The sequence below is a fragment of the Melozone crissalis genome, unplaced genomic scaffold (genome assembly GCF_028551555.1).
Source record: "Melozone crissalis strain CALT ecotype California unplaced genomic scaffold, PUWL_Pcris_2 ptg000019l_1, whole genome shotgun sequence".
Classification (NCBI taxonomy): Eukaryota; Metazoa; Chordata; class Aves; order Passeriformes; family Passerellidae; genus Melozone; species Melozone crissalis.
Window position 1 is genome coordinate 10,274,908 of NW_026535797.1, and position 22,808 is coordinate 10,297,715.

Consider the following 22,808-nt stretch of genomic DNA (forward strand, 5'->3'; position numbering starts at 1 on the left):
AAGAAAGATGCATGCTCAGCTGTGTTGGATACGGTTTGACTGCTGCAAGGAACATCACAGGTTCCAAGTTTTATTAATGAGGAAAACAATATGTACTGTCAACATTTGCTACATGAAGTTAGCATGAAAACAAAGCTCACTCCAGAGAACAAATGAAATTTACTGGATTAGTTTCTTGTTCCAGCTCTCCTGATAAATAGCACTGAATTCAACACCACATTGATTAGCTGGATCAAGACAAACACTGATCAGATTGCCTTGGCAAGTACATATAACACCACAAAAGCACAATCATCCTTGTCTATTCAGAGTAGCAAGGATTCACCATACTTTCATTTCCCTTCCTTCTATCTTTCCCAGCCTAGACAGCTTGTCTGCACTATTTAAAAGCTCTACCTTAAAAGCTTTTCCTAAGACACTCTCAAAGCCCTTATTCTAAAGAAACAGAACCAAACAGTGCAAATGCTGCAGAGCCTCAGAAGGCCCCCATGTTTCAGTGCAAACTGACCCAGGTCACTGTTCTCTCCTCAACTTTCAGTAGGGGTATTTTTTATCTTATCCACTACCTCAGATAGGCAACTGAGCACAACAGTCAGCTCTGGGTGAGAAACCGCCTTGGAAAACCACTCTGCAATAAACAGTCTCTCACGTCAAAGAAAGAATGGGTGAGGAGCCACAAGATGGGGAATTCTGGTAAGAGTCAGGCTAAAAACCACAGTACTTGATCCTTGCTATGTGTTTGTCTTCTTTGCTTCTGATCATGTCAAAAGATATGAGAGAGAAAGGATGTTACACCGCTTCACTCTGTGCTTTTACACGAAACAAACTTTTAGCAGCTTGGTTTAGAAGTTGGTCTCCTTTAGACTTTTTCCTTTTTCTTTCTAAATTATGTACTTTTGCAAAACCACAAATTATGCAAGATCTTCAGAAAATTCTATTTTCAGTGATCCTGAGGCCTCTTTACCTCCTTGATCTATCTTTTGTTTGAACTGAATTATTGTTACCATAAGAAAAATATGCTCTCATAACTCATTCTTTACCCAATTACTCAGCTTTGTTTTCCTTCCTTCTGCTGCATTACAAAGCAATCATCATCAAAACTTAATAGAACAATGTATGATCTACAGAAAAATGCTGGGTGTTTTTTTTTATTTTTATTTTTTAAATCTGATCAACAGCATTACAAAACTCTTTCTTGCTCTGTCAGGAGATGTAACTTTTCTGACAGACATCACTGCTGTGTTGGTCTACCAGAACTGCCACTTCACAGAGCAGCAGGATGTCACCTCAGAGCTGCGTGTCTGCCCCGAATACCACACTGACCACATCCTCCTAACACTGGCATGTGTCTAAAATGTTCACAGACAACAGCTAACACCACCATCTGTATAACACACAACATTTACCTTTAACCTGGATTTCAGTTGTTATCCTTTTTGAGAAAATATTACACTTGCAAATTTCATCTTTCAGTCACACACTTTATCTTGTTTTTTTTCAGAAAACAATGAAGAGTGTTGCTTACACATCAGGTTTTTTGGTAGGCATGTTAAAGGACTAAAAAATATAATTTTAGTTACATATTGCAGCAGATGAGAAGAATGCTGGTTTCTTGTTTAAATGCAAGCTATGACTCATCCTGAGCAGAGATAAACTGAAACACATACCCATTAAATAAAATTTTTCAGTGTGAGGATTAATGACAGATAATAAGTATAAATTAACTTTAATCTTTTACAACAAACTAAGTCCCTTATATAAATGTCACTGCAATCTTTTCAAATTAAAAAACCCAAATCAAAGCCAGAAGAGGAATCATTTAAATATTACAGCAAATGTTTGGTACCAAATCAAACAGCTTCTTAGCAGAACCAGTGGAGTGTTCTGGAGCAAAAGATTTTCTAGCAGTAAACCTTAAAAAATTCTTTTAATTTTTTTAAAACACATTTTTAGAAGGTTTTCTACATTAAAGTGGTACACACTAAAACATCATCAGCTCTGCAATACTGAGTCCAAGTTAAATCTCATATTCAGAAAGGAGAAGAGCATTTTGTTTTACTAATATTCTCTTGCTACTGCTTAAAACAAACTCTGTGTAATTGTTGAATGGGTTAAGCCAAAATTTAACTGAACATAAGAAGACTGCTGTTCACAGACAAGAAGAGAAAAAAACAGAGTCAGAGACCTAATAGTGGACAATTTTGAAAATTATAGTGTGTGTCAATAATAGAGATAACAGTGAGATTCAGAAGGAATAATCTCAAATAATAGGGAAAATGAGCACCTGTCAGCCACAAAGCCATTAGTATCAGGGCTTTTATATCTGCAACAGTTAAGTCTGGAGACACTGACAAACTCAACAACACAGCAAATAAAAAAAGGAGCTGGGGAACACAGGAAGCAATCCCCCTCACTCAGAAAACACTGCTGTGGAGTTTGAAAATAAATGCTTCCAGTATGCAACTCGCTGCCCAAATCACTGGTAATGAACACTGCAAACACAGCAAGGGCACCACAGCATCTAGCTGGGTTTGCAGATGGGAGTAGCTGATCAAGCCACAGCATCTGCATCAAGGGACAGAATCCCAAGCCAGGAACATCAGACTCCTGAGCAAAGTTCCCAGATACAGGAGTTTGCCTGTACAGAGCACCCAACACGATCAAATGTGTGCCCTTCCCAGAAGGATGAAAACCAAAGGCTTGTAAAACCATGTCTGAGACAGACCTGGAATACAGTGCCCCGGCATGGGAAGCCCTGGAGGAAAGACCTTGCTGAGAAGGCTGATGGTTATGAATCTTCAGCCTGGAGCAGCTGGGGACTAAGGAGAATAACAGACAAAAGGAGAGCAAGAGAGAGATATTACACCGACTGAAAATGGAAGGACAAATTCTGCAACAAGCAAACACCTTGTCAATATTGAGGAAAAGGAGGCATGAGGGGAAGCTCAAGTAATAACACCCCTCTCACAAGTAACATGCTAGTCAATAGTTAATCCTTCTGGTATCCCCACCTCAGAGAATGGAACTGTCCTCAGTTAAAGACAGGGAATCAAGGCAGGAACTTCCTCAACTCACACAGACAACTGGCACCCAGCACATCCCAATCCCATCAGTTGAGAGAGTCCTTAGCTGGACAGTCAGTATGTAACACTGGCTACTAAGAATTTGAAGTTTTGCTGCCTGCCCTCAGGCTAGAAGAAGATGATCACATATCCATGCAAACTTGGCCAATGGGATAGGACCAGGCTGGTCCAGGGAAAGATGGAAACAATTCTGCTCTAAAGCTGCACTGAGTAAAAGCAGCATTTGCAGTAACAATTAGATATGCAAATAAGCACATTGAAGATTAGTGACGGTTTACTGTTGTCATGGAGAAAAAAGCACCTTCAGTTCTGGGTCAGACCCAAGGACTGCATTTTCTTTCCCTCACTGGTAAATAGAACCAGAGAGAGCACTGGAAAACCCAGGAGCCAACACTCCTCAACACAGCTCAGCTTGGCACTGGAAAGGCTGAAGCTCAGGGAGCAACACAACCCAAATAAAAAACCTTCCCTGCATCAACCCAGAGGGATAAGACCACGGCAATTCTGTAGATACTCAAAAATACCAGGAGGGAGAAGCACAGGCTGAAAGAAAACACCCACACCATGCAAAGGCCAAGCTGCTTCCCAGCATTGCTGCTGCTAGGGGGAGGCAGATGTGGGGGAAACTGAGGCAACACAATTTATGAGGTACTCAGCTCCAATTCCCTTGAAGGGGAAGACCTTGTCTGAATGAAAATACACACTTGGCTCAAAGCTCTGTGTGTCTTTGGCCATCCTCACAGAACTCCCATCCCTTGTTACATGATGGCTGCTAAGAGAGAAGAGGAGGCAATCAACCTATTTAGACTCAGCTTTCCTTCCCACCCTGGGGGTTTCTTCATAGGAGCAGCTGGCCAAAGCACTGCCTTTGTTACAGCGGCCACAGAAAACACAGACACCCACCCTCAGCCCCCCTAAAATCCCACAGAAGAGCCAAGATAAGTCTATAATGGAAACCCTGACACAACCTTAACTATAGCATCCTGAATGGAAGGCGATAATCTGATCTGTGTGTGAACTGGCTCCCCTTGTCTCAACGGTATTTATCTTACTTTAACTCCTGTTACAAAAGGGTTGAGTCATTTAGAAGAGCCAGCCAAGTAACAAAACTGCAGGGCTTGCTAAAACATCAGATTCAAGGATAAACAGGCCCAACCCTAGAACAGGTTAGGAGAGTCTCTGCAGGAGCACAGGTAGCCAGAGCTCCAAGCCTCTGGACAATGGTGTTTTCTTCTGTGCTACAGAGACTGTGACAGCCCAGTGCAGGCTGGGGGGAGAGGGTGCAGAGCACAGGGCTCTGCCCTTCGGTTCATGGTAACACATAGTACCCAGCGCCCAAGAAACCTGATCCCGTAGCAACCTCATGTATGGAAAGTGCCCCAATCAGATTTCACTGTGTCAGGAGAAGAACAGTATTTACTCTGCATACAGATTAGTCACAAAACTGGGTCACTTCTCGCCTTTTCAGAGAGAGAGAAAAAAACCCAACCAAAAACAAAGCTTCTTTTTCAGATCTTTTTGTGTCTTCCCCCCAACTTTTAAAACTACATGATGCAGTGTGGTCACTCACAGCTGTCTAAGCTGATCAAACAGCACCTGCATGAGTAAGGTCAAAGCACATTACACTCACCAGGCTTACATTTTTTGGAATTCAGCTCATTAGCTACTTACCGGTTCTTTTCTAGTTCGTTGTGCGTAGACCTGGAAAATAAAAAAAAAAATGGATTAGCCACCTTTGACCTCTGAGCACTGAAGTTCAGCTGCTGCAAGCTGTACACATCCCCACTGGCACATCATACTGCAAAGCCAACCAACTACATACATTAAAATCTATAACCTTGCTGACAAGACGTTCCTTCCCTCCAGTGCAAATGCTGGTACCCCTGCTGCTAAAGAAAGTGTTCCCTAGAGACTTAAATGCACACAAAATCTTCAAGAGAGGCAATGATTAGAACAAGGGACCAGAGCCTGTCACTTCCAGACTCCTGGCACTGCCACCAACTCAGTACAGGACTGAAGTTGTTTCTTTGTGCTTTAATTTCTTCTTTCACGCTATAAAAATATCAGTATCATCTTCTAATGCAGGAGATCATAGAGAATTAATTTGTGCATCAAATACATGGGAACCTTCCTTCCAGCAGAACTGGCCCTGCAGGGACAGCCCCTGGAGCCCTTCAGCCATCACATGCCAGATTTAGCCAATTCAGCAGAAGCAGACATGGCCAGCATTTGGGCACAAAATGGGATAGCCAGTAGTGCCCTGTTTGCAAACATCTCTGGCACTGCACAGCACATTTAGGATGCCTGGAAACCCCTTGGGGATGGGAACAGCACTGCCACAACACCAGCATGCAGTGAAGTGACCCATAAAGTGACACTGTGACGCTGCACAAAGGAGGGGGCTTTGTCTTTATACCTGCCCACCACGCCAAGCACACTGCCAGTATTCCTTAATTTGGAGCTTTGCAGCTTGGAAATGAAACAGCTAGAAACAAAAGGGAAACAGGCAAGTTCATTCTCCTTGCCTCTGTGATGATAGAATGAGTGGCAAAAAAAGTTTAAATCCATCCAGGATTTCTAATCTAACCCAGGTAAGGTTGTTGAGGATTATTTAAAAGGATAGCCATTTGTCCAACATTTCTCTTTAACAGAAGGTCACCTTAAAATAAGAGTAAAAAGAACCCAAGAGCTTAATAAAAAGGATCTATTTTCTTTAATTTGGCATCACATTTCTTCCGGAGCTCTGAGAAGATTATCCTCTATCCCCCATCTGGAGAATCCCACAGAGAATTCTACAATTAGGGAACTGAATGGAGGATGTGCTCCAAGGGAAACCCTGTCATAATTAAATGCTTCTCCAAAAAAAGGAAGGAGGAGTGCCTAACAGGTGTTAGAACTGCATTGAAAATGATTACTAAACTGTGGATGTCTGCAAAAAACAAGGTAAATGAGCCTTAGCTGACCATGGCTGAGAGCAGAGGAAAAACAAAATGTTAGCATACACCTGTGCAAGCCACCCTGCTCAGCAGGACATGGGATACCCTAAAGGCAAGGCACACTATAGTCAAACTCTTCATCTTGAGAAAACTCCTGAATTCCCTCCCTAAAGCAGTGGATGCCTTCATTCTGGTTCCCAGGAATCAGAAACATGAACATAATATTTAGTCCAGAAAGTCTCCCAAATCAACCCCCCCTACCCCCCACCCCAACCTCTCTGAGTCTAAACCAGCAAAATCCTTTGTCTGGGCAACTTGGACCCAAATGAACCCATCAGGACTGAGCTGAGGCCCTTTAGAACCACTGCCCATACATAGTTTGAAACATGCTTATTGTTCTTTTTTACTGTATGCTCCTGCAGGAGACTGTGCACTCTTCTTGGCTATGACATTAGCAGTTATAAGGCCAAAGATATGCAATGGCTTGAATTCCTGTATTATATCGAGCCAATTACCAAGGCCAGCACTGAAAGAACAAAGTTTGGCCCACTGCTGCGAACAAAATTAAAACAGCAGGTTCTCCTTACTCCTCTCACACAGGAGACTCTTTATTACCTATCTGCCTTCTGATGAACAAGACAACTGAGAGAGGTCACAGGCTTTTCACCAAGTCAGGAAATATTCGCTGTGACTTTTAACCACGGCTGCAGCAAGGAAAAAAACCAATTCCCCCCCTCAACACCTTCCACTGAAGCTGAATGGAAACGAAAGGATCTCAGCAGTATTGAATCAATCCTACAGGGAGGCTTCTTCTCTTACCTGCCTATGTTTTGCTTGGTCTCACTGGGACCACCTGGAAAAGTTTTAATTTTTTATTTCACCCAAATTGAAGAAAAAAGTCCAGCACTGCTCCCCACAATCACCACTCACTAATTTAAATTTTCTGTGACAGTTTCCTTTTGCTTGGACAACACAAAAAGGGAAACAATCCTCTCTCTTCTGTTCATTACTCATTTGATTTTCTATAGCTCCTAATCTAAAGATTAGTTTTTACCCCTCATCTTTGGGCTGCACGTGTTACTAAGATTTATTTGGAGTTAAACAAGGACAGTGCTGTCAGTGAAGTGGAAAAAAGTGGAGGAGCCTCTACTGATACAAGTCAGAAAAATAAGTGTCTTAAATAGGTACAGAAACAAATGTAACCGGATCTCTTGAACTGAGCTGGTGTTATCCCTTAACTGAGAACTTAGAGACTATCAGCAGACTCAAATCAAGGCCTCATCCTGGTGCTCTATCACCAGCTTTTTGATGGGTACAGGATGAACACCACAGCTGAAAACTATTGCCAAAACTCAGGGAACACTGTGGCTGTAGGGCAGCAAGTAACCAGCGTGCTCAGTGTGCCACTGCCGTGCTGCTGTGACAGTCAGCCACTGCCTGTGCCACCCAGGGAACAAGGACACAAACCAGGGGAATTCACATCCCTGCTGGCAGGAGGGCAGGGCAGGCAGAACCTGCAAAGCTGAAACCAGAGCAGGGGGGTATGGACACATTCAGAGGGGAAAACAAAAGACCAAGCACATGTACTGGCACTGCTCAAAACGGCAGCTGCAATTTAAAAGTAGCTCCAGCACAAACTGTCTGCAGGGTCCTCATTTGAAAGTCAGGTTTCTATAGCAGTCATTCTTTAGCAGTCAATTTAAAACATCCAAACTGATAACTACTCCTAAAAACTGAAGAAATGTTATTAAGGAGGAGGATCCTGCTCACTACATTTTGAAAACAGCTTGGAAAAAGATCAAGAATGAGTTTCAGAAGCTTAAGATAAAGGGGCCAAGCAAACGACAACAAAAATAGCAGAGCAGTCCCTGTCTATGCAACAAAAAGTTGAAAGAGGACAAAGTCAAGTTATCCCAATTTACCCCAGATACCTGAAACTGCATACAGAACAGGAAGGAAGAGGGAAGCAGAAATTGTCAGTCATTCGAATTTAAGGTCAAATGCAACAACCTTTTTGTGCCAGTTACAGTGATATTGCCTGCAACCTTGCTATCCAACACAGTAACAAGGTGTTATTGAAACATTAAGCTCCACTGAAGTCCCCCAGTACATGAGAATCTGCAAGTAATTTGCACTTTACTCCATTTTTCTTTATTTAAATAAAATTTCTTCTACCATGGCAGAGGCAGCCCAACTTTGCCCAGGCACAGGTAAGGAAACACAACTAACTGCAGCAGAAAGGAACAAGCTCTAAAGAGCATTGAATTCATTTGTCATTGGGGTTTTTATTGTAATTAAAATCACAAAGCTGCCACATGACATTAAACACAGCTGACCTTTCTGGTTTACACATTTATTATTGAAAAATGGGCAAATACATGCATTTGCAGAACATCTGCATTTTGGTTTGGGTTCTCAGTGAGGTAACTATTTTCTACTGAGGAGAACACAGTCCTTGAGAGCCCTTGTCCTGTGCAATACACAGATGGCATTTAGACCCCACGATCTGTCATCTCTCCTGAACCTGGTCATCTTCCTGCCTGAATCTGGCATCAGCTCCTGGCTCCAGAGGAGTCCAGGACTCCAAGAGCTCCATCTGCACCACAATAGATAGATTGTTGTCTCAGAGGGTGCTGCTGGCCACAAGTAAGGGGCTTCTCCAGTACATCCTTAATGTCTACACAGACCCAATGCTTCTCCTCCAAATTCACTCACCCCACTCAGCTTTATCAAGAGTTTAATAATGAAAGAAATATTCCACAGCTTGTGAAAATTAGGGTACCTGAATCATGTTTAGCAAAACAAGAACATTCATGTGCACACCAGGCCAACTGCTTTCTGTCTTGCTTCACTCAGGTTCACCTATGTCTCCTGCTTATGCATCATCACACTATATACAATCTCATTCTTCCTCATTTTACAGACCCTTCCCACCTTCTGGCTCAGCTGACATCCATTCACTGGGCCACTAAATTCCCCTGCAGGAAAGGCCTTCTTCCATTCCCCAAGCCAAGAATAACCAACCCTTCTGAAACCAGTGAACTACATTACTGCTCTCTTTTATGCAAGTTCTTCCTCAAAAATGACAAAATCATGGAAAAGAAGGGTTTTTTACATTTTAAACAGCTTTTTTACATTTTAAACCCACCTGTGTCCACAAAGCAGAACTTACTGGTTGAAGTGTTTTGCCAGTGCTTTGCCAGGGTTCCAAGTGGATCAACACCACAGGAGCCTATGAAGCCAGGGCAGAAGCCAGCCTGGGAAACCCACAAAGAACCTTCAGCAGCAGCAGCACATGAGGATTCCAGCCCAATGGCAAGACAAATGAAGGCTGCACAAGAGTTAACTCTTCCTGCCCAGAGATGCTCAAGGGCCCTTTCTAAGGGAGCTGTGAACCCTCCTCACCTGTGAGAGGTCCAGAAGTTTGGTCCTCAGAGAGCTGCAGGGGAGCCTTGGGAACACAGTAACTTACTGTACTCAGCACTGGCATGAGCTCCTACAGTGAGGAGGAGCAAAATGCAGCTGAACAGAAGATGGCACAGCCACGGCAGGAGTCCTTCTGCTGCCATCCTTATGCCCTCTGCAAGTAGCAGCCTCAAGTCTAACAAGAACATCACCTCAGTCCTGCATATCAGCAAATCTAACAAAATGTTTCCTTACAAGCAGTACCAGAGACAAAAATTATCTTAAGCCATTTCTACCTCATGATCCCCTACACTGTCTGGCCTTGAGGTCCAGGGTAAATTCTTCTCCACGAGGAGCTGAGGTGAGGGGATGGAACAGACTGTTTCACCTCCTCACTGACGTCAGTGGAGATGCACCAGATTACCCTGGCCCCACACTCTGGCCAGCTTTTCTGTGGCTCTCAGACGGACACAGTATCAGATTCCTCCTAAGGCTCTGATCAAAGCTGTTTTCCCAGGATCAAGCCAGACCTTTCCAAAGTTCACATTCTCCGTCTCCAACAGAGAAGGGAACGCAGCCGTACTGGCATCTGTTCATGTTTGTTCATCTTTGGAAAAGGAGAAATGGCCCCACAGTCTGCTTTCAGCTCAAAGAGCAGAAGGGAGCACTTCCACGTGGTTCACGGCTATAGAAAGCCACCAACCCCTGGGTTTCTACACAGTATTGGGAAAGTGTCCTGCAAGACCCAGTCAAAACAACTTTTAAAAGTATACTGCATGCTTCCCTTCAAGAAGTAAATATATTCAAAGTCACCTACAGTATTTATACAGCCTCTCTCAATTTGGTACCTGCTCCCCATAACCATTATTTCTGTTTGCAACATTTCTAAATTAAGTCTTCCGTAATACTTTTTATGCAGGGGAACAACACCAATACACAGAAATTAGAAATAATTTTCCCAAGGTCATACAAGAAACTTGTGGCAGAGCAGGGTACTTAATTTGGGTTCCCTGAACCCCAGGATAAGGTAGCTGTTCTCAGGCATCCCAGAGACAGCTGGCATGAACACTCATGCCATCTGACTCTTGGGTCAAATACCCCCAAAAAATCACATAACCACTGTGAAGTGTAAGTGGGAAACTGAGAAAAAAGCCCACAACCAACAACAACCCAAACCTAAACCAGCCTTGATGTCTTGCCCACTGTCTGCCAAATGAGCTAACCCGACTCTCAAACACCACTGGACAAAGTGCCAGAGAACAATCTAAAATGGGAGCCAATAACAAAGCACTATTAATTTACTGATAAAACTCAACCAAAAGCTGCATCAGACATAACTCTCATCTGAGGAAGCAACATTGTTCTGACAGTGCATGTTCTGCTTTTTCAGCACACAGGAGAAAAGAGCAGGAAGACAGCTCCTCCTTGCTGAGCACCACGAGTTTATCCCAGCTCCAGAGCTGAGCTCCCCCAAACCAGACTAACATCCTAATAAGCAGCACAAGGTGGCACTCTGCTGGGAAAGGTTTTCCAGGCCAGGCAACATAACAGCAGGAATGTTGTTTGCATTCAGTGCTGCAGTCTGGGGCCAGCACAGAAGTCCCCAGCTGGCTTCCCTCCCCACTGTGCAGGCTGGGAGCAAGTGTGCTGGTGTGGGCTTTTTCCTGCACCACCTGAGACCCTACATGCTCCTCCTAGCCCCAAATGCTAGAGGAAAACTGTCCTCATGCAGGGCCCTGTACAGCCAAGAGGAACTGGGTTTGCTGAACAAGCAGCTATTCAATATTTTGTTTTCTCTTCATTGTTCAACGTGTGGCCTCAAGCCAAGCCCTGCTCTGAATACAGAACTGGAGCTTTCCTTCCAGGCTTTTTGACAGGCTCACTGAGAGCAGTGGCTGGGCAGCTCACAAGCACATTTATCCTCATGCATCCTCACTTTCCAAACTGAAAGCTAAGAAACAGAAAAATCAGAATTGCATCTTCATGTCCCTCTGAGCACTTCCATGAAGACCCCCAAGGACTTGGTTTTCTAGGCCACTTTGCATGATCTAAGCACAAGCCCTGCTGGTGCCCCCCTGGCTGTGCACCACCAGCACCTCCACAGTCCAGATCCCAGGTTCATTTCTTGGAAAAGATCAGTGTGAGGAACAGACAGTTTGGGGTCTCTCCATAACAAGCTGGCCTGAAAGGGGCTTGCTGACTGGGCAGCTGACAGCAGCCAAGAGTGAAGCAAGTTCTCCAAAGTGTATTCATTGCTCCATTTGTCTGCCTTCTAACTCCTGTCACAAGTCCTACAGAAACCACTTCCTTCTCTTCCCAGCCCACAGTTAACCACGTCAAAGGGGGCTGGTACACACAGATCAGACACAAAGGCTGATGTATGTTCACTTGGTGAAGTACCTCAGCCATTTCAGTAGAGAAACCCCAGTCCATCCTCCTTGGACATGCAGCAGACATCTTCCCTAACAATTTAGAACTCAGACAATTCAGGTAGATTCTCACATGTCAGGAAGAAGAATATTTTTGCCTTCACCAAGGCAAGACTCTTGTCTGTGATTCATGATGCACGGGAGTTTGAGCTTCTTGTAAACAGTTTCTTGCCTTTTTTTAATATATTGACAAAACTGTGCATTTCATGATCTGCTGAAGAAAAATGTCACCATGCACTTCTAAGCTCTCCCATGCACAAGGAAGAGCATGACAAAGAATGAGGACAGGAAAATACAAGCACTTTTCTATGTTGTCCCTGTCCTGCTGACTTCCAGCAGGATATGTGAGTCTCACTACATGGTCAGGGACTTGGCCCCTTCCAAGGCCACATCAGAACCAGCATCCCAGCTGCTGGTACCTGCATTGCAGTGGCTCACAGAAAAAGAATAAAGACACAGGAGGCAATTTTCAAATCTACCTAGAAAACTCAGGAGCTTAAGTCTCATCTTCTTTAAAACAGTTACAAGCTCCAAAACATCTATAGCTTCTAGAAACAGGATTAGAAAAGTGTGTGCATTACCCCGATGTACAGATGGTGGGAACCACACAATGTGCAGATGGCAGGAGCCATGTAGGTCATCTGACGTGCCCAGACCGTGCAGCCTTTCTGCAGCATACTCAGGAAATGGTCCAAGGCCCAGCATGCCAGGCCCTGCCCTGTAACGTGCTTCTTCCCACACATAACATTACCCTTTTGAGGAAGATGGTCACTTCCAGAAATAGCCCAGGCAGTGCCCTCTGCAGTGCAGCAGTCTGTTTGGGGAACATGTGCTTCTCTGCAAACACACATCATCTGCCCTCAAGAAACTGCCTTCAGATGCACTGGGGAAAGTGAGGCTTTTTGAGTAAACACCACCTGACTGAACTGCACTTTGTTTGAAAAGAAACTGATGGCATTTATATGGCTGTGGGCCAGGCCAGACTTCCTTCACTTCTATTTAGGCTTGTTAGTTATGTCTCATGTTACAACCATACTGCTGCAATACTGTGCCTGGAGATGAAGGCAGGGGGAAACATACTTTAAATCAAGAAAATACATTGACAATACTGTTAGCTGCATGCTGTACTAGGGAAACTGAGGCACAAAGACTCCACAGGCTGTAAGAAAATCAGGAAGAGACCTCAGATGTCCTTATGTCTGGGACTGCATTCTGTCAACAGGGACACACTCATCCAGCATTTGGGAGCTCCATGGAAAAGAAAGGCTGAGAAAAATGGAAGAGCTTCGATTTCTTCTGTTCTAACAGTTCTGGCTCACAAGCAGCACCAACCATGAAGGCTGCAAGGTGGCTACCTCCCACAGCTCCCAGATGGCCAGGCTGCTTGTAAAGCAGTTCATGAACTGCTGCACTTTGTAGTCTCACTGTCAAAGGCAAATCAGAAGCTGTGCCATGTTACCTTACCATGCCTATATGCTGCTTTAGGGCTGCCCAGGCACCTGGGCAATGACCCCTGGAGCAGCAGCCCCAACAGCAATCCCAATGTCATCTGTCCTTTCTCACAACTTCTCCCTTCTTGATGGTGTAACAGATGGTAGGAGATAAATGAGAAGCTTTCAGAAAATAATCGACTATTTTATGGAGAGGAGCTTTAATCAAAACTGAGGCAAAAGAATTGCTCTCAGTCCACATGCCTGCTTGTCACAGAGCAAGCAGCAAAGCATAAACAAGTAATTAAGATAATATTGGAAATCATCTAAGGCTACTTCAAACTGGATTCATAAAGCAACAGAACTGAAGTGAAATCACTTTCATATCAGAGAATGAAAGGACTGAAAGTACAGTAGGGAACACAGAAAAGAGAGATGGGAATATATCCAGCAAGATGGAAAAAGCAGGCCTGTTCTCTCTGAGCTGATCAACAAGGCAGTGTCTCATAGAGAAGAGATCCAGGCAAAGGCCAGCCAAGTGCACAGCCCCAGAGACCCACAACCTCTGATCAAGAGAGCCCAAAATAAGTCAACAAAAACAAATCCTATCTTTGTTGGTTCAAAGAAGGTAGGGAGTAAGAGCCAACACTCTCAGGAGGAGAACAAATAGCAGCCAGTCTTTGAATTTGGGCAGAAGTTTGTCAGGAGGGATCAGGAGATGATGAACAGCAGGAACTCCAACAAGCAAGACAATTAACTCAGCAGCAGGACATTGACCAGTCTGTTTGGGTCAGAAATAGAAATGGTTTGAAAGCTCCATCAGGAGCAGGAAAGGAAAAAGTCAGTCTTACCTACAAACAGGAGAACAGATGGAAACAACACTACAGGTGACAACCAATCCACTGCCGAGCACAGCACCAGGTCAGGTTAAACAAAAGCATGAAGGATAAATCCCTGCACGTGTTGTGGATGAAACATTACACAGAGAAGATATAAAAAGGGGACAAATGTGCTGAGGTGGGAAGAAAACCAAAACAACTGACAAAGAAGGAATATGACTTAAACCAGAGAATTGTCTATACAGTGAATATAATGGAAAAACAAGAGAATTGTGGGAACAGTTGACCAGGTTTGGCCCAAATATCCTCCCCACCATCCCAGGACACAAAATTTCTCTAGGGGCTGGGTCTAACAAGCTTCATATTTCAAAAGACCCTGAGAACATAAGAAAATGTGAAGTTTCCTGCCATCACAGCAGCACTGTGATCAGTGATGCAGATCAGCCCAGGGCAGCTGCAGCACAGCTCTAACTGGGCAGTGCTGCAACACCATCAGCACGAGCCCTGACTGACTCCCTGCTGTAAAACAACACTCCTGCAGAGGATTCCCCCAAACCTGGGAGGACAAAGGGATCAGGAGCCTTCAGCCACACACAGCGACACTTCACAGCAGACAGATGCTGCAGCAGAGAATTACAGCTTGGTTGCAGATAACATCAACAACTGGGCCTACTTCTAGTTTACACAAAGGCCTCTTTGCACAACTTGGATAGCCTAAAGAGAACACAAATTACATTTTACAACTACTGAAAGTACCAAGTATAAACTGAGCCTAGAATTGTGGGTTTCTGCATAGACTCCCTGCCACCCAGATATCCCCATACATGGCTTCAGTGCTAATACACAAAGGAAAACAGGAACTGCAGCTCTGCAGGATCTTCTTCTTGGGAGGCTTAAAAAGTAAACAGGGTGACAAAGAGGAACACAGTGGGTTCCCCCATGGAAATTGCTACATCAGCTCTTGCACTTCTGGAGGCCTCATTCCTCACCAGGGAGTGGGGTTTATGCTTCTCATGCCATTTGCTGGGTTCACCCCACTTTCTGTGTTTTCCCTGGTAACCTGCCAGCTGCACTGCAAAGCCAAGCACCACTGAGAAGACACTGCATACAAAACCTCACCTACATGGGGTACTGCTTTGTTTTCCAAATCATGTCAGGATCTCACACCATGGCAGGTTCAGAAACTCCAGCATCACTGGGAGTTGCTTGATCTACATTTGCAGATTGCACTGGGGCAGATGGGCAGAGGGGATGTGCTGAGGCTGAACAGAGTTCAGTGCAGTCCTGTCAGCCTTCTCTGAGCACCTGTGTGCAGGTACAAACCCACAAAGACACTGGGATTTGAATATGGGGTGAATATTTGCCTCTTGTGCATGGACCACTAACACAGCTTCCCAGCCCAACATTTATACTGTCATTATCCTTTCTCAAAAAGAAGTCCTGCACATATCTCACTATACTCAATACTGCTGGCCAGTCTCCCTCAATCTTTCTAAGAGAAAAGCAATCCTTAACAGCTTCATTCAGCTTCCCTTTCTTGGAAAATTAACCAGCACATTCAGGTATACCCTCTACTGGGAGGCAAGATCCTGACTCCAAGTATGCCCATACAAAGTTTCAAGAGCAAGATGAAGCTTCCAGATACTAATCACACTGCTTGTGCATGATCAAAATGAAGCATAACTCAAAACATGGCACAGCAGATCTCACACATTCTCTGTTTTACATGTGTGGATTTGTACTCTATAAAGCAAAGCCAGGTCCTGAGCCATGAATAGAGCTTCACTACAAGGCACTACAAGGTTTGAGGCAGAAAGCATCCCCCCCATATTACACAAGGGCCAGATTCTAACCCACCTACACACAGCGAGTCAAAACTCAACTCCCACTAGCTGCGGAGTGAGGCGTGATCCAGTGCAAGAGGACTAAAAAAAACCAAAAAACTCACAAGCAAATAAACAAAGTATCATCCAGAAACAAGTAACAACTATAGAGCCTAGGAAGCAGGAAAGCTGTGGACAGAAAGTCTCAGACACCAGGTCTCTGGGACATGAAGATAGGGGTGGGGGCTTTGTGCAGAAAAATAGATCAACAAGAGCTGACACAGCAATTTGCTCTTTCAGGAATTCCTTACACAAGACAGGCAAACCACTCAGCCACCTGCACACCCTCTCTCCCAATAAAATCATAATTACAGCACTGTCCTAACTCCAGAGGCTCCAGGAAGGACTGAAAATTGCCAGGTACTCAGCAGCACGATGTGGGGGGAGGAGGGTGGAAACCTCCTTTGACAGAAAAGATAAAACATATTGAAACTGTGCAATGTTCACCAATCCCCCTACTCCTCCCCTGCACAGTGAGGTACAGCTGCTCAGCACTGCTGCTGTGGTAAATCAGCTTTCTTGTGCACCAGACACCCAAGGCTGACTTGCAGATTCACCTGCAGCCACACACTTTGAGCTTCTGCACCCGTGTTTGTGAACCTGTGCCACATTAAGCCATCACACAGAGTACCTAATGCACAGCTACACACCCACCCCACAGTCCTTGCTCTGGGACACTGTGAGCAAAGCAAGCTCAGAGCCAAGCATACCTGAGGGTTTCAGCAGTACAGTCCCCACGTGGACTCCCAGGAGAGAATTTCAAAGGATATGAGACTGAAGGCCTACAGAGAAGTTCAGCACAAAACCAAGTGATGGGATTTAGAAGTGGAAAAAAAGTTTTATATGGGTAGATGAGAGTGCAACAACAGAGAAAATGAGAAGCTGCACCAGCAGAACAGCCAGAAGGGCAAAGAAACCCAGACACCCAGATTTCCAAGATAACATGCCCAAAATGCCTCACCACACTCATCACAGCTGCTGACTCCAAGCTCTGCAGGCAACCTGCTACCAGACTGTAGGTGTATGAAAGGCCCTTGGGAGGCAGTGCCAGACACAAGGGAGGATAATGGGAAGAGAGGAAAATGAAACGAAAAAGAAACTGGACAGAGATCAAACCCTCCCCCATGGAACTGAGCAATAGATTATTTGAGAGCCCTTAACAACATGGGCCTCCTGGGACAGCTGAGGGCTCCCAGTGCTGCTGGGAGGATGCTTGGTCTTTCCCCAGGATTAGACCAAAAAACAACAGGCTTTCTACATGCCTGAGAGCCTAAATAACAACAAAACACAAATGACAATCTAATATTGTAACGCAATTTCAGATTTCCTTATAAATCTTAACTTCATTAAATTGACGGCATTATTGGGGGAAAATAATTTAGCAACCCTACTGTTTATTTTATTTCCTGCTGACACAATGATTTAATTGATTAAAAAGTCTTCTCAATTATTTTCCAAAATGTAGAAATATCAAGCCACGCTAATCCCAAGTAAACATAATGAACCTTTCAAATAATTGACTCTATTAGAACTGCACATGTAGGGTCCATGGCAGCAGTTTTCAGTGACATTGAGTGCAAGTTAATGTACCCACAGAACTTCACCCCCAGCACAGACTACTTCACTTCTCTAGCAATGTTTTAGAAACTCAGGTTCTGCCCCAGAAACCCCTTCTGAAAAAAGTAATGTTAAATAAGTGATACTACATGCTGTAACAAACTGTGTTCATTTTCCAACCCCTCCCAAAAATCAGAAGATAATTTTGTCAAGAGCAAATTTAAGGAGGCAATATTCAATTCAAATGTAACACATGTTGGCTAACTTCAGTTTTTAATTTGCTTGGGTTTTTGCTTTTATTTATGTGTTAAGTTGGATTTGTTAAAAAAAAAAGTTTCCCTTGTCTATTATAAACACCAGGTAGCAATGACTGTGATTCTCCAATTATTTTCTGCAGGTGGGTAATTTCCCATACCAAAATATCTCCAACTAAAGCAAAATTGTATTTTTAAATATGTTCATGTTTTAACTCAAACTCATTATATCCTTAAAACATGTGCACAAAACACTGCACATTCATGTAGATAATGATTGCAGAGGGAAGCCCTCTGCAGCAATCTCCATGCTGTTGGTTGCACAACAGAGACAAGCAAAGGAAAAGAGAACCTGAGCCTCAACATCCTTCCTTAAAATTGCATCACAAGAATTAGAAACTATGAAGCAATTTTTTTCCTCTTATCTGCACACCCCTGTTTGGGGTAGAAAAGAATTATTTTGCTGAGACTGTGAGATCACCATAGTTCTGTAAGAATAAGAATTGCTCCACCACTGCCATCCAGAACTGGGCTGTCTGCTCCTCAGAACTTTCTGGGTGTTTGTGCAATGACAGCACAGAGCCTGTTGGGAGGAAATAGCTGTCATGTCTGGGCTGCAAATGCTGAAGGGAAATACTTGGAATTAAAATATTAATCAAACAAGCAGCCAGGCTTCATAAATACCCTGCACCACGAAATCATGGATTATTTGGTTCAATAAAGACCACCAACAATGTACATGTGCCAACTTGTAAAATAAATTGTAAAAGTGTATAAATAAAAAAAAAAAAAAAAAAAGGAAAACACTGCTTTCCCAAGGTTGCCTGACAGACATTTTTACAGGAGGCTGTTTTATTACAAGATCTGCATGAGATCTAAATGCATTATTCCTCTACACTAATGAACCATTTTGAGACAAAAGCAATCTAAGAAAATCTCTTGTCCACACATGAAATGTAAGTTTTGTTCGTCATCAAGGACTTGATATTTAATTCAAAGTCCATTCCAACTCCACCAGACAGAACTTACTGAATTGCCCCTTTGATTTTAACAGGAAGAGATGATACAGAGCCTTCCTTAAACAAGGCTGATGCTATACTCAGCATCACACAAAAGACACTGCAGTGAATTTGGAGGCACCCTAAACTTCACAGTTGTCACTTCCCAGCACTTCAGCCATCTGGAAGGCCTGCCATCTCCTACAGCAAGTGCAAGCTGCTACGACTTGTGCTAAAAGAAACTTCCATTTCCAACTGTGCATGTAAGGTCTGAGCTCCCCAAAAGACCCACTCTGGTCCCTGCCTGGAGCAGACCTGACACTGGTCACTCCCTGAGGCTGGAACAAGCACAGGAGGAAATGCTCTGGCTAACAACGCTCTCACTCCTAAGATTCAATCTGGCCTCAGTATTCTTTGTATAAAGAAGGTTTAAGAAAGACTAGAATGTACCTCTTCTGCTTCTCTGCTGCCTTTCCCCCCACAGGAACATATTCAGCCTGTCAGGCTCCAGGGCCCAGCGGGCTGGTGTCAGCACAGAGCTGCCCCAGGAGAGCTGTGCCTGGAGCTCTGTGCTGGCAGGGCCTGCTGAGCACCCTGGCCCCAGGGACTGGGAGTGCTCTGCATCCCCCTCCAGCCTACAGGCTGCTGGGTTCAGTGCTAAGGAGTTCCTGAGGGGGATGTGCTTCCAGCCCTCCTCTGGAGAAGGGCAGGTTGCCATGACAAAGGCCTTTGAGACAAAGAGGTGTGGGATGGAAAAATAGTATGTGGGAAACCTAGAGAGGAAAATACCGACCTCAATTCAGCATTTGCCACCATTTTCCAACATAAAGTCACAGGACTGGGGGCTTTGGTTCACGATAAACAGCAAAGAGCTACAAATGCCCTCAAATTAGGAGAGGCTGGATGAAGTAGAGAAGCAAATACAAACATTGAGCAGACAAAGAGCTCAAGATATGCTGATCCTGATGAAGAAAACTTCCCCACAGCAAGGTGTCCTAACATTGCTTCAAACAACCTTTATTATCAAATGCTGCCGAAGCAGAATCACTGCAAGCAAAGGCACCTTCCCCTTAGGCCTTTACAGGTCCTTCCCAATGGCCTTAAGAAAGCCTTAATCACCTGAGCCACCTGCCACCATTTTATGGATTGCACAGGCCTTGCTGCAGTAAAAGCAAGCTTGCAAATGCCTTTTCAAAGGCATACTTTATGTTTCTAAAGTTTCTCTATCCCAGAAGGTCTCAACAAGGTCTGAACAAACCTACAGAAGGTAGCAAACAAAAATAAAAAGAACAGGAATGAGAGGGAAGAGGCAAATGCAACCACAGCATCAGGCAATAGGTTTAATCCCATTGTCTCTTCTAGTTTTAAGAAACCAAAAAACATGCCATTGTATAATAAGAAAAGTGTCAAAACCATGGAGTTCTACAATTACCAAGCTATCAAAAACTGGGAAATCCCACTGCCCTGAAAGGCAGACTGAAACACAGCTTTGTTTTCCTGAACTGAATTTTTAACATGTTGTACATTACAGTCAGTCATCTCCCTCTCTCCCATTTGTTGTAGGGGATCCATTTCAAAACATTTCCTTGCTTCAAATCATGCCTGTCATTACAATCCCAAAGCACCCAGGCTGCACATGCACTATCCCTTAAAAGCAGTGATTTCTGGGTTGGAAAGATATCAGCTGTATATAATGGGAATAGCTATTGCCTACCTTCTCCCTAAACCTTATGAACAGATCTCCCTATTCCCCTTCCCTCTGCAGCATCTGAGACTTGGCATGGTGTCAGCTGGCAGTGCCACTTCAGATCCAGCTCCCCTGTGTCCCCCCCTACTTCCAGTGCTATAGATCCAGAATGGACACTGCACTTGTGTGCCCCAGCTCTGAATCCCTCTAGCTGTTCACATTCTCTTCCCATTTTTCCAAGAGAGCAAGTTTCTCTCCACTGCCTCCAGCTTTGTTCTGCAGCTGTGAGCCCCAGGCAGCCCTGCCCACACTGTACCTGGTGGCAATGCTGGCAATGCTGCCACTGCCGCTGTATTTCCGTGCCCGGCTCAGCCTCCGCGTAGGCTTTGGGTCCTGTAGTCCAGGGCTTGGGACTGAGGGGAAGGTCGAGGCATAGCCGTGCTCACACTCTGCAAGAGAATCAACAGGCAAGGCATTAATAACAAAAACCAACAACCCAAAAAAAAAAAGAAAAATAAAAAGGAGAGAAAAAAATAAAAATAAAAAAGGAAAAAATAAAGAAGTCAGCAGGCAGGCCTCACCACTAACCTGCTGGCCTAGCTGGGGAGGCCCTTAATCACAACAGCTCAGGGAAATGACTGAGGATATATATTCATTTCACAGGGAAGTGGACTGGGGCTGGAGAAAAGGGAGGAAGGGAAGTATAAAGTCTCTGCCAACCCTGGAGGAAGGTCACCACCACTCAAACATTGAAAATACAAAAAAAACCCAACATGACAGTCTAGTGAGTGCCTCATCTTCCTCCTCCTGCTCAACCTATCTGAACCAGGCAAACCAGATATATTTCACCGTGATACTGACGTGTCTGCTGAGCCAGAGCCACCCATCACCATCCCTCCTGCCCAGTGGAAAACTTTCACACCAAATACCCCCTTTTCCTCCTAGAAACCACATCCACGAGAACCTCCCCCACTCGGCAAAAACATTCCACCTCATCCACCACCTTCAGGAGGGCTCATCAGCCCTATCCTTCATTCAGCTGGGGATTCACCACCACCCCGCCAGCAAACACCGGCTCTGATCCCTCCTCGGGGTCACTCTCGCCCCTCGGTGGGGCTCTGACCCCAGCCCCGTTCCCCTCACGGAGGGCACCCATCCTCCCCCCATTACCTCTCTCCCTTCGCTCCAGATACTCGGCCGCCTCCAGCAGCCGCTGGATGTTGATCATCTGGACCTGCTCCATGGCCGGGGGGCTCCGCAGCCCCGGGCCGCCCTCCGCCCCCACGCTCCCGGCTCCCCCGCTGGACACGGGGGCGGCTGCGGCGGGGAGGCGCCGGGGATCGCCGTCTCTGCCCAGTGCCCGGGCCTCGTCACACCGTGCCGGGGGCGGCTCTCCTGGGAGGGCGAGGGGCGGCAAGGGAACACGCCGGAGGAAATGCCGGAGGAAGGAGCCGCTCCGGGATGCTCCCGCCGGGGAGCGGCGAGCGCTTATTCCTACCCCAGCCCCGTCCCCAGCGCCCGGCCGAACGCTGCCCCCGCGGCCAGCCCCGATGCGCCGCCGCGCCGGGCCCTGCCAGGATCCAGCCCCGGCCCCCTCGGCCCGGCAGCCCCGCGGCGGGACCGGCCCCTCCGGCCGCCGCCCCGCCCGCCGCCTCGCAGCACTTTGTTTACCTCTGCCCGGCGCTCACGGGCGGGCGGAGCGGAGCGGAGCGGGGCGGGCTGGGAAATGCAGTTCCCGGGAGCACCGAGGCACGGCCGGAGCGTGTGGGGGCAGCTCCCGGGGCAATGGCTGCGTGTCCCCGCGCCTGAGGGGATGGCTCCGGGCCCACCCAGACCCTGAGGTGCTGGTGGTGGTGGTGGTCAGGTCACAGAATCACAGAGTGGGTCGCGCTGGGAGGGACCACGGTGGGTCAGCTGCCAGCTAAGGAGGGTCACTCCAGAGCACAGTGTGCAGGATTGCATCCAGATGGCTCTGGAATATCTCCAGTGACAGAGACTCCACAGCCTCTCTGGGCAACCTGTGCCAGTCTCAGTTACCTGCACAGCTCCTCATATTCAGGTGGGACTGCTGTGTATCAGCATCTGCCCCTTGCCACTTGTCCCATTGCTGGGCACCACCACAGAGAACCTGGTCCAACCTCTCACACCTCCCTTCCAACAGACAGACATTAATAAAATCCCCTCTCGGACATCTCTTCTTGAGGCCAAGGCAGGCCCAGCTCCCTCAGCCTTTTAAGAGAGATGCTCCAGTCCCTGGATCAACTCTGCAGCCCTCCAGTGCACCTGCTCGAGGAGCTCCGTGTCTCC

At 45.7% G+C, this 22,808-nt stretch overlaps 1 protein-coding gene across 2 annotated transcripts in view; it reads right to left on the reverse strand.

The window, feature by feature from the left end:
• The window catches only part of MXI1 (MAX interactor 1, dimerization protein), a 55,751-nt gene that overhangs the window by 23,972 nt on the left and 8,971 nt on the right, over positions 1–22,808 (reverse strand). Inside the window, exons 1-3 of one of the 2 annotated variants that reach the window (XM_054277395.1) lie at positions 21,672–22,011; positions 20,818–20,950; positions 4,755–4,784 (exon numbers count right to left, since the gene is read on the reverse strand). In XM_054277395.1, coding sequence (XP_054133370.1) covers positions 4,755–4,784; positions 20,818–20,950; positions 21,672–21,744 — 236 coding nt within the window. In that variant the 5' untranslated portion in view covers positions 21,745–22,011. Of the gene's footprint in view, positions 1–4,754; positions 4,785–20,817; positions 20,951–21,671; positions 22,012–22,808 lie in introns of those variants that run through there. The other variant, XM_054277394.1, reaches the window with a different exon arrangement.